This window comes from Leuresthes tenuis, unplaced genomic scaffold, assembly GCF_036924035.1.
Source record: "Leuresthes tenuis unplaced genomic scaffold, fLeuTen1.0.hap1 SCAF_15, whole genome shotgun sequence".
NCBI lineage: Eukaryota > Metazoa > Chordata > Actinopteri > Atheriniformes > Atherinopsidae > Leuresthes > Leuresthes tenuis.
The window spans coordinates 14788412-14803385 of NW_027325369.1; the positions used below are offsets into that span (position 1 = coordinate 14788412).

The window sequence follows — 14974 nt, forward strand, 5'->3', positions numbered from 1 at the left end:
ATCCAATCAAATCCAATGAATGGTTTGTGTTAAATGTGGCGCAAATATGTTTTTAATGCCAAACAGCCAGTACAAGTGGAGTAAGTTTATATCACGGGATAAACACAGGGGAAAAAAATCATAAAAAGCCCAGAGGCAGAAGCTCTGCTAAAACATCAACCTGAAGTAAAAAGGTAAGATGTTTAACTCTGCTTTGACTGTGGTTCTGTCCAATCACAGTGAAGAACTGATGTTCTCTCAACTGAGACTGATAAATGTCAATAATTCCATGACAACTAAACAGCTAGTGTGAATATAATGAGGATGTCCCGAGCGGCTGCTACATGGACCAAAAGGCAAGTTTGTTTTGAGTCTCCCTTGTTGGTCAATTGCCAGAAAGGAACGTTAACCACCATCACTCTCACAGTTGTTGATATTTGAGACTGAAATTATTTTGCTGTCTGTGCTCAGAGGTAGAGTAAAAGTTCAGATGGACGTGTGACACAGTGAGTAAATACGTCATCAAACAATTCCTATTGTGAATCTGTGCGGCCTCAAGGAAACACTCGTCTTGAAACAAATTCTTCTTTAATTGAAAAAGAAAAAAGAGAACAAAAAACAAAAGCGAGCCAGCTGGTAACGGTAACCAAGGGGCTGGATAGCGACACGAAAACCTGTTCGGAGAGATACTGAACGCATTACTTCAATGTGCAGTTTATACAAATTGTGCTCTGCAACATTTCTATGGAGGAAGTCAGGTCTTCAACCTGAAGTCGTCTCAGCAGAAAGTCACTTGTAAATGACACAAAGCTCAATTGGTTAGTGAAGCGTCGAGAGGAAGACGCCACAAAGCTCTTCTCCTACAGAAGACTGCCACTTTGTTATTGTCTCGCACAACTTTCTAGAACAACTAGAGCATAAGAGGAAAAAAAAAAAAAAAGAACACTGACGCCACATGAAAATAAATGCTTCTCACTTATGACCACTGTTAACAATATTTAGCTTATTTATCTTTTAAAGTCATCTGTGGTTTGACCAAATGAATGATGACGCCGTCCATTCCATTTGTTCTGTGACCACAAAAAAAAAAAACCTCCAACCACACCGTCCTTTTTAATTCCTCATAAGCAGTATGAGTTTGTGTGTCATAGGACTACAAGTCAAAAATGAAAAATCGACACTGTAAAAACTGATAGAAAACCCACTTTCTAAAGCAAGTCTGTTAAATTATTTGTTTCTGGGACGAGGGGAATGGTGTCATTATGTCTTTAACTTCTTTTCCAAGGGTGAGGAGCCCAACTTATTCTCGTCTGATCCCACGTGAGTCCGTTTCAGAGTGCTCTGTGCCGGGCCTTTTTCTCTCTGTGGCCAGGTGTCTTCAGGTGTAACTCCAGTCTCTACCTTTGACTCTGGGGACGCATGTGGGTTCTCATTCGCACATGCCACGACTGGTGCCACAGGACGGTGCTGTCCATTCACTCCGGGGCTATGTTGGCTCTGGGAGTTGCTGTCAGCAACCACCAAGCTGCTACAAGCCTCCCTGCTATCAGAGCTGTCTACAGCCGGTTCCCTCCCCTCTGTCCTGCGTGTGTCCAGTGACAGAGGAGATGCAGCTGGATGCTCAGTCCTGTCACCCCCTTCCTCATTCTCTTGGTTCTCAGGGGACATTACTGGGCTCAGACACACAAAGTCAGAAGGACTCAGACGTTTTTCCTCTTCACTGGCGCCGCCAATTTGGGGCTTGATTCTGAGGGAGTTTTGTCCGTCGCCTGATGAGGAGGAAGACAGGTCATCAACTGAGATCGACGGGTAACTGCAGGAGTCGATGGCTGAAAACAGAGCCTGTACAGACTCAGGTCGATCCCCAGCTCTTGAGACCACTTGCATGCGCCGTCTCCTCATGGCGTTGCGCCTCCTCACTGCGCTGCACCGCTCCTCGTCGTCACTGCTTGAACTGGAGGTGGATGTGGAGGAGCTGGAGGCCCCAGCAGGAAGGGAAGGAGAGGAGGTGGGGCTGGAAAGTGTGGAATTCTCCCTAGGGCTTGGGGATCGGGGACGGGGCATTGGGTCGAGCCAAAATTCGCTCGAGTCAGAATCCTCATTTACCAGGAAGCCGGACTGTTGGTGCTGAGGTCTGCTTCGTCTCCTGGGGCGCTCATTACCCTCCTCTCCGGCTTGCTCTTCTCCTCCTGAAGCATCCGGACCAGCCAAGGAGGAAGAGGAAGAGTTATCAGAGTCGCTGTGGTGATCAGCAACAGCGGAAGTGACGGGAGCTGCCGCTGTGGCCCGCGTGGCACGACGTCCACGGGCGTGGAGCTGCATGATGGCCTCCTCACTCAGATCGCTGTCAGAGTCTGAGCTCCAGCCCTCAATCTCCCGACGCACCAGGGAGTCGAAGAAAGCCATCATGCGTGGATCCTCCTGAATGGACTGGCTGACGTAGTCGTGGGCCAGACCACTACCGCTGTTGAGCACTAGGCTGATGTACTCCTCGTGGGTGTAGAGGCTGCGCGACTTGTCCTCCACGCGGCCCTCGAGATCCCCCAGGCTGTCTGGCTGCTGATATGGACTCCACACCTGCATTGGACAGAAAAGCATTGAGAAGGAATGCTGGATACATGCACAGGCAATATGACAGAATGAAAAACGGATTGAGAAAGAGAGAAGTGGAGAGGTCCTGAACAAATTTCCCTCTTACTGCAGAACAAGATGCATGTGTATCATCTTTCACCCTCTGTAAAATGTTGAAAACAGGGAGCTTTATTACTGTCCTACCAAACAACACAAGCTATATTTTTCTTACTCAAGTCTCTGTCAAAATCTTTTGGAAATTTGGAAACTACAAAATGCAACTGATTATGATGCTGCCTAATCAAGCGTGAACTACAGAGAAGGCTTTAGCAATAATGATTTAGTCGAGTGCTTGAACTCGAGTTGCACAAATACTATTTTATATCTCTGTCTGTTAAATAGAGACACAACACTGGTTAATGTCTGGAGTTGGGATCCTTTTTTATGCACAAGTCAGTGTTAAATTGCTTAAACAAAAACACACTCCTCTGAAAACACTGAAAGTAAGTTAAAAAGCAGCCAATTTCCACAGAAAAACTTACTGTGTGTCAGAGTCTGGCTCTGGTTTTGGAAATACAGTATCTGTGGAAATTTTCATGTCTTCCATTATCTAGTTTTTTTATGACATTGCTCAACATCGTTTGTTTTAGAGAACAGTCGGTGATAGGGAAATCCAGTTTTGTTTCATTGCACATAGCACAAAGATAAGTTAGGTGTGTTGGATTCATTGGAGATCAATGTCTCACTTAAGGGCATAACCACTGGGAGACTCACAGAACTGTTTTTCTCACCAGCACTTCATCCTTAGGCTGGAACAGCATCAAATATAAATAAAAACCTGAATGCAATGATTTGCAAATATCTTAAAACCGATATTTCATTCAAAATAGAACACAGAAAACAACAAATGCAGAAAGTGACACATTTGACTTTTCCATTACAATATTAGCCGATTTTGAACATGATAAGGAAAACTGAAGATGAACTAAAGAAGTTGGGGCAGAGCCATGTTTACCACAACGTAGCATCCCATCTTCTTTTAACAACAGTCTCTAAACATCTGGAAACTGAGGACACCGGTTTCTCGCCTACTGGGAGAAGAGAGTTGCCCATGCTTGTCTGATATAGGATTCTAGCTGCTCTACAGTCCTGGGTTTTCTTTGTCATGTTTGCATTTCATGATGTCCCTCTCCCAATACCATCAGACAAGCAGGCTTTTTGAACTGAGTGTCGATAACAAGCTGCATGGTTCCTGTCTTCTTTAGTTCACAGGACGCAGCATCTATGACTTCCAAAAACAGTTTCAAATTTCGATCATCTGGCTACAAAACAGTTTTCCACTTTGCCGCAAGTTAATTTAAAATGAGCTTTGGTCCAGAGAAGATGGGGGAGCTTCAGGATCACCGACACATATGGCCTGTATTTGTGGATTGCACAGTGAACGGTGCTCACAATCTGCGTTTTCTGGAGGTGTTGCTGTGCAGTGATTTCCATGACAGAATCATGTCTGTTTTTAATGCAGTGCCACCTGAGGGCCAAGAAATCACAAACATCCAATACTGATATTCAGCTGTGCCCGATATGCACAGAGATGCCTCCAGATTATCTGAATCTCTTGATGATATTATGTATTGTAGATGATGGAATATTCAAAGTCATAGCAATTTTACATTGAGGAACATTATTCTCACACTGCTCCGCAATTTGTTGACAATTCTTTGGCAGGTTACTGAATCTCTGCCAATCTTTACTTCTGAGAGACTATCTCTCTAAGGTGCTCTTTTTATACCCAATCATGCTACTGACCGGTTGATCTAATGAACCTAATTATTTGCAACTTGTTGTTACTTTTCCAGCGTTTTGTTGTCCCCGTCCCAACTTTTTTAAGAATGCTGTCATCGATTCAAGATGAGTGAATATCTTTCACGAAATGGTAACATGTCGCACTTTCACCAGTTGATGTGTTTTTTTTTTGGTTTTACTATGAATGAAATAGTTTCTGAAATGTGCAAATTGCAGCATTCTCTTTTTACTTTTTTTGGAATTAGGGCTGCATTTCCTAAATTTGGACAGATTAACCTTAAATTAGCGATGTTCTGTTACTGACCTTGATGACCTTCTCCACTCCAGAGGAGCAGATCATGTAGGTGTGAGGGTTGAAGCGGACCTGGTTCACTATGGAACGGTGACCCTTCAGGACCATGAAAGCTCCGTTTACCACACGACCAGGGCCTCCTTAAAAGGAAGGGTTTGTAATATGATGGGAGCAGACAAAATATATGATCTCAGTGTCACAGACGCAGACAAAAAGGACTCATTAAAACCAAACAAATTCAGCTATGCACTCTTTCACCCTGAAACAGAAAAATAGAATCCTCATCACGTGTCATTTGTCTGACCCTCAGATAGGCAGTGTGCACATATTTTCAGAGTGAGTAACAGCAGGGAAAAATGAACGCAACAAACGTGTCAGATGGTGCCATAGAGCTACAAATACCACATTCTTGGACTATTGCATTTTAGGGGATTTTCTTCCCACAGTAATTTAAATTTGAGGCATGTTCACAGTAAGAATAAGTACAGTAGTCATTTCTTAAGTCTTCGGCATCCATTTCTCCCTTTAGTTAGGCAGGAGAGAACATTCTACTTTAAGTTGGTGCCTATTAGTAGAAGAAACGAACCAAATGAACAGTGGGCAAACTTCAGTCTGGAAGAGAACAGCGAGGTCTGTCATGTTTTCTGTTACTCAAACTACAAATCAGGTTTGTTTTGTTTAAACAGAAGCCAGACTGTTGGTGTTTATAGGCCCTTTTTTACATTGACAAAAATAATTACTTAAAAAAAGCCTAAATCAACACACATGTCGAATCAGAGCTAATTTTCTCATTGCTGTGCAGATTAGACCAATGACAATCTAGCACTGGGGTCGAAGCAATTCAATCATTCTACTTTTGTCATGTAGGAAGATGAAAGTCATAATGATGAAGCACGCTCTAGATATCAGCATTCGATAATGTAAACGGATTGAGTAACACACCTGCTTCTGGATCCTTTGGGATTTTCCACATGTAAAGATTGAAGTCATCCGATCCAGACAGGATGTACTGAGGAGGAAAACAAACTGATGCTTTGATTTAAGTCCAATTCTATTCACATGTAAAAAAAAAAAAAAACAAACAAACAAACAAAAAAAAAAAACTTTCTACCTCACCTTAAGGGAGAGGAAATTTAAAATATATGTAAGCTAGTAAAAGAACCCTGAGGAGTTCGGTCCACAGCTCAGCCACCGCATCTCATCCCAGTGCTGTGTGTCAAACTGTGCGATTGAAAGCAGTTTTTATGCGACATGACAGCCTGACCTTGTAGAGCTTCTGCTCTCTGCCTGAACTTATAATAGACTTCACGAACAGGGGGGGGGGGGGGGGGGGGGGGGGGGGGGGGGGGGATCACCATTCTTTTGATATATATGTCTAAGAAAATGACAAGTAGAGATAAGGCAGTTACAAGGAGATGACCACGATGCCCTGGCTTTACTGGAGAGGTACGGGTAAAGCTTCCAATCAAAGCTTACACATAACTGAAGGCCCACCATAGCTATAAGATTACTCAAATCTTATAGATTACTCAAATCTTATAGCTTGATAAATCTTGATTATCAGATACCGTAACAGCTCTGCTGTTAATTTTCAGCATTACAGAAGATTTATTTCAAAGCCAAACAGCAGTCTCTTGTATTTTCAACAACAGGAGAAGAAATCCACAAAATCCTCTCCTCAAGAATTAAAAATGATCCCTTCGTGCACTCAGACGGTTACTCAGACTTGGTGTGGCTGCAGGGCACATGAGCGTGCTCTGACCCGAACACCTGCGTGCTCTGCCTCAGCCTCCCAGAGGACGCATCAAGTAGGAATGTTGCACCCAAAACTCCCCCTCTTTCTCTTCAATCAATTTCACGCTGTAAGTCGTCTCTGCGCCTCTGCTCTTGCACCACGTCGAGAAAATCCTCGACCGTCTGTGTGACGAGATCACCGCGAAGCGGGGTGCAGTTCAGGGGAAGGTTGTCAAACCTTAATCGTGTTCTTTGTCACTTATCGACTCTCTAAACTGTGCAACTTTAGCCAAAGTCATGTTTTCACTGAAATATTTGACAGAAAGAGTCTAGATTTGACTTCTTGGCTTGAGAAATTCTCCAGCTGCAACTTCCAGTATGAAACTAACCTGTCGGCACTGACTGGGAGCGTGTGAATGAGGCCAACGACACACTGAGATATGAACAGAAAAAGCGTACAGAGCACTTGAAGGGAAGATTTTTTCTTACAGTACAAGTTAAGGATTCCTTAATATCAAACTGAAACTCCATGAACTCTTATCTGTAAGATTTCATTAAAAGGTATTAAAGGTTTTTCAGGTTTCCTCTTGGGAATTCCTTAAAATGATTTTAACTGTTGCACAAACGATATAATAAACTGTAGGGTACCTCCAACTGTACCTTAACCAACACACGGCCGAGTTTATGGGAATAAATGAGGAAATTAATACTAATACTTTACAATTTGCCTCATCGTTTACAGTCAGATCTATTGCAGATCCGATTGCTCCACAGTTTCATGCTACAAAACTTTTCCACTCAGTTACCGGCAAGCGGGTTCATGTCTACAAGTCAACGGCGTGCCGATTCAATCCTTGTTACCCATCTGCTGGGACGCGGTAAAGTTCAGTCTACACAGGAGGAGGAAGAGATGGAGACACTTGGCTCCCCAACAGTGTGTAGGTTGTTTGACAGCACACCTGTCAGGATTCAAGTGCTTGTACAACGTGAGAATCACTTCATCAACAGTTAGAATCGAGCTTCAATCAATGTCCAGTTAGATTAGAATCATAAAAATAAAATACCTAGTTTGGTTTTCTTGTTTGTTTTCTTCTAACACAACCTGATAACTATGTTGCTTCAGTGCAATATTAGTTCAACAATAACGCTCATCAGCAGTTTCAGCGCAAACAGCTGAATTTCACTGCTGTAAAAAACAACTGCAATGCAGCAAGTGCTTCAACTAACGTCCTCAGATTAAGCCTTAAGACAAACACGATGCGTGTTAGTTTACAGTTCCATATTTTCCCCCCGTCATGAGCCATTCTCTTTTGTGTCTGATTGGCTGTAGCTCCTCATTGATGGCTCCTTCAGTGCTCCACCCCACCCGACAGTCCATCAAAAATGTAAAAAAGCACTAGATATTCGGCTCAGTTTTGCCATCTACTTTTCATCATTTAGATTTTTATGAAAAGCCTCCTCATTAGTCCGTGTTTAATTCAGCTCCAGTTCCTTATCTAACCTGGCAGCAGCTGATTAGATTCTAACCTGCTTCTTAACTGTACATTCTTGGCTTCTTTCTGCATTTTTTTTACGTTGAGGATAATAATTTTTAAAGCTTTCACGAGCTTGACTGACACCCGCGGATAATGTTAACATAATAAACATGACTGCAGGCTGATATAATGTCTGAGAAGGACCAACGGGAGGATCGATGGCCAAGTACAGGGTCTTCTGGTGTTCCTTGAGCACTGAAAAGGTCCCAATTCCAGTAATAGAACAAATATAGCCCTCTATTTTTGTTCCTTGTATTGACCCCACAAGTTCTACATTCATTTTTATGTAACCACAAAATCAGTAACAACAATATTTCCATTGTTCTATAATTTTAATCTGCTTGCCATTTCAGGAGCTAAATCATACTCCTCATACTTTAATTTGTTTCATATGTCCATGAAATAGAAGAATGTACTCCTGCGTAGCATTTCCCTGAATGTAAAGGGAAGTATTTCCAGGGAGTGATGCCATCTCAAATTAGATTTCACCCATCCTCTTACAACAGCAATTATTCCAGCAGCATTTTTAATTTAGGATTATCATGCTGTAGTGACCCACCTGATCTCTGTCCCCAGCAAAGCAGCAGCTTTTCATGGTGCAAGAGTTGAAGTAGCCCTGGTTGTCAAACTGGAAGCTGGGCAGGCGGGAGTGCAGCTCGTAGAGGACAGGCGGCAGGCGGCGGCGCAGAGCCAGCAGCTGTGTGCCGGTGCTGTTGAAGCGAACACTCATGGCGCTCTGCAGGGTCATGCTGCCTCCGTAACGGAGCAGTGAGCTGATAGGACGGGAGGAGAGAGCATATTAGACCTGTGTTAGCTCATAAAATACAACAATGGTAAAGTGAGACTTTGGAACAGAGGAGCAGGTCATTCTTGATGATGGAATAATGTGACACATGACGTTGTGGACCGTGGGGAAACGTTGAAGACATTCTGTCACCTCTAACTCTCTCTATTAATCAATTATTAATTACGATTAATACATCGTCTTGATGGGCTGATTTTTTTTAAATCACAATTTCTGATTAATTTTGCAGTCTGACAAAAGAAACAGAAAAATAAGAGTATTAGCGCTGCTTTACTGACAATTCAACTGCATTAATGTAAACTTAAACTTTAATGTTTTTACAAAAAGACGGAACTTTGGAGCATGAGCGGAGCGCCTTGGTCCAGGTTTGGTTGGACAAACACGATCATTTATTGCTTTCTAGTTCCACGTAAATGCTTAATGTACAGCTTTGTGAGCAGAGATGCAAAAGTTTTGCTTTGACTAAAACAACACAGTCAGTGATTTATTTGTTAGATAAAATTCCCCCATTAGGGAGGGGCATGTTGTTAAAGTGTACTGATACAACATTATGCAATTTTCAGGTGTTTCTGTTCAGGTTTCCCAGATGCTTTGAAGACATAAAAAGTACTCGTAAAAGAAAATTAAATAAAACAGTGTCTGCAGTTATCAGAAGATTAAAGAGACAAACAATACAAAATGACTCTGACAGAGTAAATATTAAATGTATCGTGAAATAACTCTCAGGAAGCCATTTTCAGATCTAAAAGTAAAGGGAATTTCAACTCGCATATGAAAAAAGTGGCAGAGCCAATAGAAGGGCAGGAGACATGTCTCCCTCATTTCTGTTGGCCTTTGATTGTGTTCCAGTTGCCTGAGTGTGTCTAACTAAACAGTTGGCACACTTCACAGTTTTCATCTTCTTGGTATAAAATTTTTTCCCAATTTTTTCCAATGAGAAAGTTCTACATTTTTGGAAGAGATGGACAGTTTTAACAGTAATAAAACAGCACCATCTAGTGGACAAGAGGAGAAAATATGCTAGTGGACAATAAAACTATGCTAAATTCATTTTTCACCTTAAAAAAAACCCAAACAAACAAATAAATAAATAATAGAACTTTTATCATTTCCTTTTGTCAATAGACAAAGAAAAGCCATAAAATGTCTGACCTTCGTGGCTTGCGGATGTCCCATAATCCGATGCCCTCCTTGGAGTTGGCTGTGGCGAGCAACCTGGGCTCCACGGGGTTAAACATCACACTGTGGAAGGCTGAGGGGTAGCTGGCCAGGCAGAATGGCTCTGGAGGAAAAGATGACAAACGTATGAACCCCAACGGTGAAACTGTGAATGAGCTGTGCTGCAGCGGTGGGCATCGATGATGTCATCCCAGTAGATGAGGGTGTGGAAAGCCCTTGATAAGCCCCCCGATAGTCGTTACTATTGCAGTTATGAGCTAACAGTGCAATAGTACGCATTCATTCATTCATTCATTCGTCTTAAAGTATTGGTGAAATAAAGACACATAATGCCTTATTTAGAGGCTGCATCGTCTAAGCCCTGTTCACTCCGTTATATGAATATACGCCAATCTCGAGTTATCTAAATATCTTCCAAAGGACGCCGACTTTCACCAAACTGCTTTCGGTGAGTAGATGAACGTATTTCAAGCCAGAAATAAGGTCTAGGCTTAAAAATACCAGAGTTCCCCTTTAAGTGACAATCTTGTACACTACCAGACAAAAGAAGTAATTCAAGAACTGAAGCCAAGGCAACGCCTGTGTAAGATCTGCCTTACTGGTGTCTACAAAGATTATTAACCATAAAGCCTTCCTCACCATTTGAGTCTAATGATTATTAAAGCTTTACATGTGACAGTGTGGGCCTCCCTAAACACTGGCGGTGTTGGGAGAGCGTTAGAATCTGTTGTAATTCGGCTAAGGTCAAAGGTTCAGGGTAGATCAGGCAAATTAAGTCTGCTGCAGTGTGTCACTGCCAAACTGAGCCCACAATAAAACCAGGAAATCGGCTTCAGCTGTATTAAGGTTTAGACCTGTGCCTAACTGAACCTACCTTAACCTAGTTAGCCAACTGTTCTTTCGACTTAAACTGCAGCGGAACACTGAGAACAAGACCAATTTTATACGTTTTTATTTAAAATGTGAAGCTGAAATGTGTCACCACGGCAGACCTGGCAACACACCTTCTCAGAGAAGCAGATGTGTGCAAAGTTAACAGTATCGTAGCGCACCGTTACAGGACTGTATGTGCACGTGATTACTGGAGCAGCAACACACTGTGGATTCATTTTGTGAAATGTCAGGAGCACATTGTGGGGGTCTGAGTTTTAAGTGTTTGGAGCACATATTCATGTTATATTCAGGAGATATTCACCAACACAATGTAAGTTGCACAACTGTTGGTCGCTTAGTCCACAGCTGAAAGGTGGCAAACAATGTTCAATATTTAATTAAACATTCATTAATGTTTGGCTGAGTGGTTAACAACACACTATCTGTGATGTGACAAATTAAGAATGTAGAATCTTTAATAAAATGGTTTCTCTACTACTTCCATCCTTTCAAAGTGGGATATCAGCGCACTATCCAGCCAATATATAAAGCATGCTGGCAGGAAGGGAGGACTGGTTGCTGCTTAATGTATTATTAGGCCGACTTGGTCACAAGGAGAGTTTCTAAAATAGAAGGATGTGGATGTCATGCAAGATGATCCACCGCATTTTTAACGTCGAATCGAGTCTCACCTGCTACACGTTCCCATTCTGTCCAACAGAGTCACTTTAAATACACTCTGTGACGATTTGTGGCAATCACAAGGCAATCACAAAGTTAATTTCCATGTTAATTAAGTGTGTGTTGTACAGTAATTTGGGCTGGTTTCAACAGCATGAGCCCGGACCTTGAAACTTTTTTATATAAAACTCAGAATGTTTCCTGCATCCACCGTAATCCAAACACACTCCAGCAGTATACTTGCAGACCGTGAGAGAACATTTTTTGCAATCATGACTTTCCTGACAGTCATCCACAAACATCACTGACTTCTCATTTATGGACAGTTTGAACCTCAATTGAATCTGAATCTCGGCATCTGAACAAGCTGATTCATAGCCTAATCCGTCCCTTCTTACCTCGATGCGGATGTTCGCGAGTGTCCCAGATAAGAACACGACCGTCGTCGGAGGAGCTGGCAAACACATTGTCGTTGACAGGGTTGACAGACAGGCTGTACACAGCATCAATATGCAGGAACACGTTCAGAGTTTCCCTTCTGCAAAAGCAACAATCATTCCCGCATCAATGAAATTGCTAAACGTGAGGACAAATGCTTTAGCAAGCTGTTTAATCGCAGACTATTTCTTTTAATAACTTTAATAACAAAGTGGTTCAACAGTTACGTGTGTCTTTACCCACCTCTCCACATCATGAAGAATCACCTGTTCATCATTTCCTGTGAAAAAGAGCATCATTTTTGCATTATAAAACTGAGCCGGTGAAATGTGCATTCTTATTTCAACATACATCCCGTTTGTTGAACTTGTATTTGAATTAATTCTTCTTGTTGTCTAATATATTCAGCCCAATGCAGTCCCATTTACATCAGGGCCCCAGACTGCTAACATTTAGCCTAGTTTCTACGTTTTTGTGCAACTTTGTCAGGACAGTCATTTATTCTTATGAGAGTCTCTTAACAGATGGATTTATTGGATTTAAGTGGCGCTCCTTCAGTTTCCTGTAGATTTACAAGTGCTACTTGCAAAATAGCTGGTTAGTCTGGAGTTGTGGTTTATATTCAGGTACCTTTTATTTCACTGCCCTAAGCTGCAGTGTTAACTTGGTGTTGGTCATGCTCTGCGTCAGTCTTTTGACATTTCGATCAGCTTTTTCTCCAACAAGAGTAACAAGTCTGCTACTATTGTAAGAAGAGCCAGTAAAAACATCTCAGGGATTCTGTCTTCTCTTACCGCCGGAGAAAACCTTTTTGTTGGTACTGTCAAAGGCGAGGCAGAAGATGTTGGAGAGGTGCTCGCCCTTCAGTTTCACCGGCATGGATTGGCCATGGATGGCTTTGTCCATGTGCCACAGAAGCACCCGGCGATCATCTCCTCCTGCAGTAAAAGATGCTCCGTCATCAACAAAATTTGTAGAAAAACTATCCCTACTCTTCCTGGGGCCACTTCAAATTTCAGGGAGATGTTTCAGGCAGCCCTCTGTGGCTAACTTGTGACTTTATGCAGAATAAATGACACACGATGCAAATAAACAGTCTTTGAAAAACAGAGTAAAACCCCACTGGTTTGCATTTTAAGCTAAATTTGGCCAAGGATGCCATTTAAACAACACACCAATGTGAACATTTCATTAAAGTTTTCTCTTTGATTACTCAAGGTGATGGAGTACAAAAAAAAAAGTCCATTCAACGAGATGCACCTTGTCAGATGGAGTCAAGCTGTTATGGTGGAATTTCAGTGAACTGCAAGACCAATGTGCAAACATACCCAATAGAGCCAAAATGGCAAGCCACAGGCTGTCACACAGGGCCATATGAATGTTTGTAATCCTCCCCAGGACATAAATGGCGTTGTGATTTCAGGAGGCCGGGGTGATTATACTCATCACAGCGGAAAAAATTAGACTTCAGTGACGACACTTATCATTTTCAGCACTGACATAATTAAGTGGTCCCGTGTTGCTGCCCTATGAGCTGCTGACTGTTTGGCTAACCGCTGGCTTGCTAGCTAGCTAGCTAGCAAAACAGGCTCCGCTAACTTAGCATCAGCTAGCCCAGTAGCGTTTCAGCTGACAACCTGGCGAGCTAGCGTTAGCATGCTAACAAATTAAAACTGTGCAAGCTAGGGGAAGGAGGGTTTGTCAACTTACCAGACACAAGCCACTCTCCGCCGTTGTTGGAGAACTCAATGGCGTTAACACAGCCAAAATGTCCGAGCATATCTTTCTTGTAGAGGCTGGTGCAGCCTGCCAGCCTGCGTCTCTGGAATTCCTCCTTCAAGAGCGGTTGCCCAGCCAGCTCTCTGCGGGACAGAAAGCCCACAGAGGAGCGCATACCGCAGCCCTTCAGCTCCTTCATTTTCACCACGCTTAAAAAAATTAAAATTAAAAAAAAAATCCTCTCTCTGCTTTTGTTTTAACCACTGAACGCTGGACACTTGCGCATACAGAAGAGTGGATGTGACTCACGACTGTTGCAGCCCTTTTTTTGTCAACATTATGGTGGATAGGGGCTGGCAGCTTACTGATGTCGACGTTGTTTCGTGCCTCTCTCGGCAGTCCCAGCAGCAGCTTCCTGCTCCGGTGGAAGATCTGTCTTCTCCCCTCCTCTGTCATTCGGCATCAGCAGCCAAGAGTAAACTCCTAACGACAATGTAAAAACGAAAATTCACTGATGTTGTGCTTTGATTTACCGAAACTGTGCCTAACATGAACCACAGTTCAGTGTACTTGACCATGTTTTCTTCTTTTTTTCTTTTGCTCGACACTTACATCGGAGGCGTTAGTGATTTACACTGATATTCACAGTTTATGAGCCCGTTATTCAAATGGAAAAAACGGCATTTTCGCCTCAACAACAACAAAACAAAAAAACTTATCTTATATTTAGGTTTCATTATGATGATATTTTGTATTAAATGTAGACAACTTTAATATGTGGAAAAAAAAATAACAAATAGCCTTTAAATGTAAAAGCAGTGCTTCCCTGTTTTATTCAGCTGAGGTTGACTTATTTTTGTTTTTTATTTTCTTACTGTTGCACGGGACTGCATGTTCGTTTTCATTATAGATTAATTATAAAGACAGGGTATTTTTAAAAAAACGGGTTGACACGTTCTAAAACAATTACCTTACAATCCTTGTTTTGTCCAAGCAAACGAACAAAATTAAAATGATAATTAAACATTTGATGACAGCTATATTATATTTATGATACCCTTTGGTGAATAATCTACATAGCAGAAATGGGAGCAGTTTTGCCAGCATGTGAATGGATGCAAAATAAACATTTAGAAAGTGATTTGTTTGGTCTCTCTCTTTTCTTTCTTAAAAAAAAGTATTTAGAACTGCTGATCACTCAGACTCACTTTTTGAAGCTCCTTCTGCTGTCGTCCTGCTGCACGGGGAAATCGATTCAGTTCATGTGGATTCCAGCACATGTAGATGTGGACAGGAAATGAGCAAGAAGAATGATTTGGGCAGACAGGTACTGAACAGGGACACAGGAAAAAAAACTAACAATAT

General features: G+C 42.1%; 1 protein-coding gene across 1 annotated transcript; it reads right to left on the reverse strand.

The window, feature by feature from the left end:
* Positions 1 to 455: 455 nt before the first annotated feature.
* dcaf5 (ddb1 and cul4 associated factor 5) lies at positions 456 to 14016 on the reverse strand. Its single transcript, XM_072365436.1, has 10 exons — positions 13919 to 14016; positions 13601 to 13818; positions 12685 to 12828; positions 12134 to 12170; positions 11851 to 11990; positions 9872 to 10001; positions 8474 to 8687; positions 5588 to 5654; positions 4658 to 4785; positions 456 to 2556 (listed from the first exon to the last, which is right to left on the reverse strand). Exons 1-10 carry the CDS (start codon positions 13945 to 13947, stop codon positions 1240 to 1242), a joined length of 2424 nt encoding a protein of 807 aa, XP_072221537.1. The 5' UTR covers positions 13948 to 14016; the 3' UTR covers positions 456 to 1239.
* Positions 14017 to 14974: the final 958 nt, after the last annotated feature.

Coding starts and splice junctions, on each gene's coding strand:
- dcaf5 (XM_072365436.1), bottom strand. CDS start 13,947: ATGTTGACAAAAAAAGGGCTGCAACAGTC. Junction 10,002..11,850: donor TCGCGAACATCCGCATCGAG/GTAAGAAGGGAC, acceptor CTTTTCCTCCAG/AGCCATTCTGCCTGGCCAGC. Junction 8,688..9,871: donor GACATCCGCAAGCCACGAAG/GTCAGACATTTT, acceptor CCGTCCTATCAG/CTCACTGCTCCGTTACGGAG.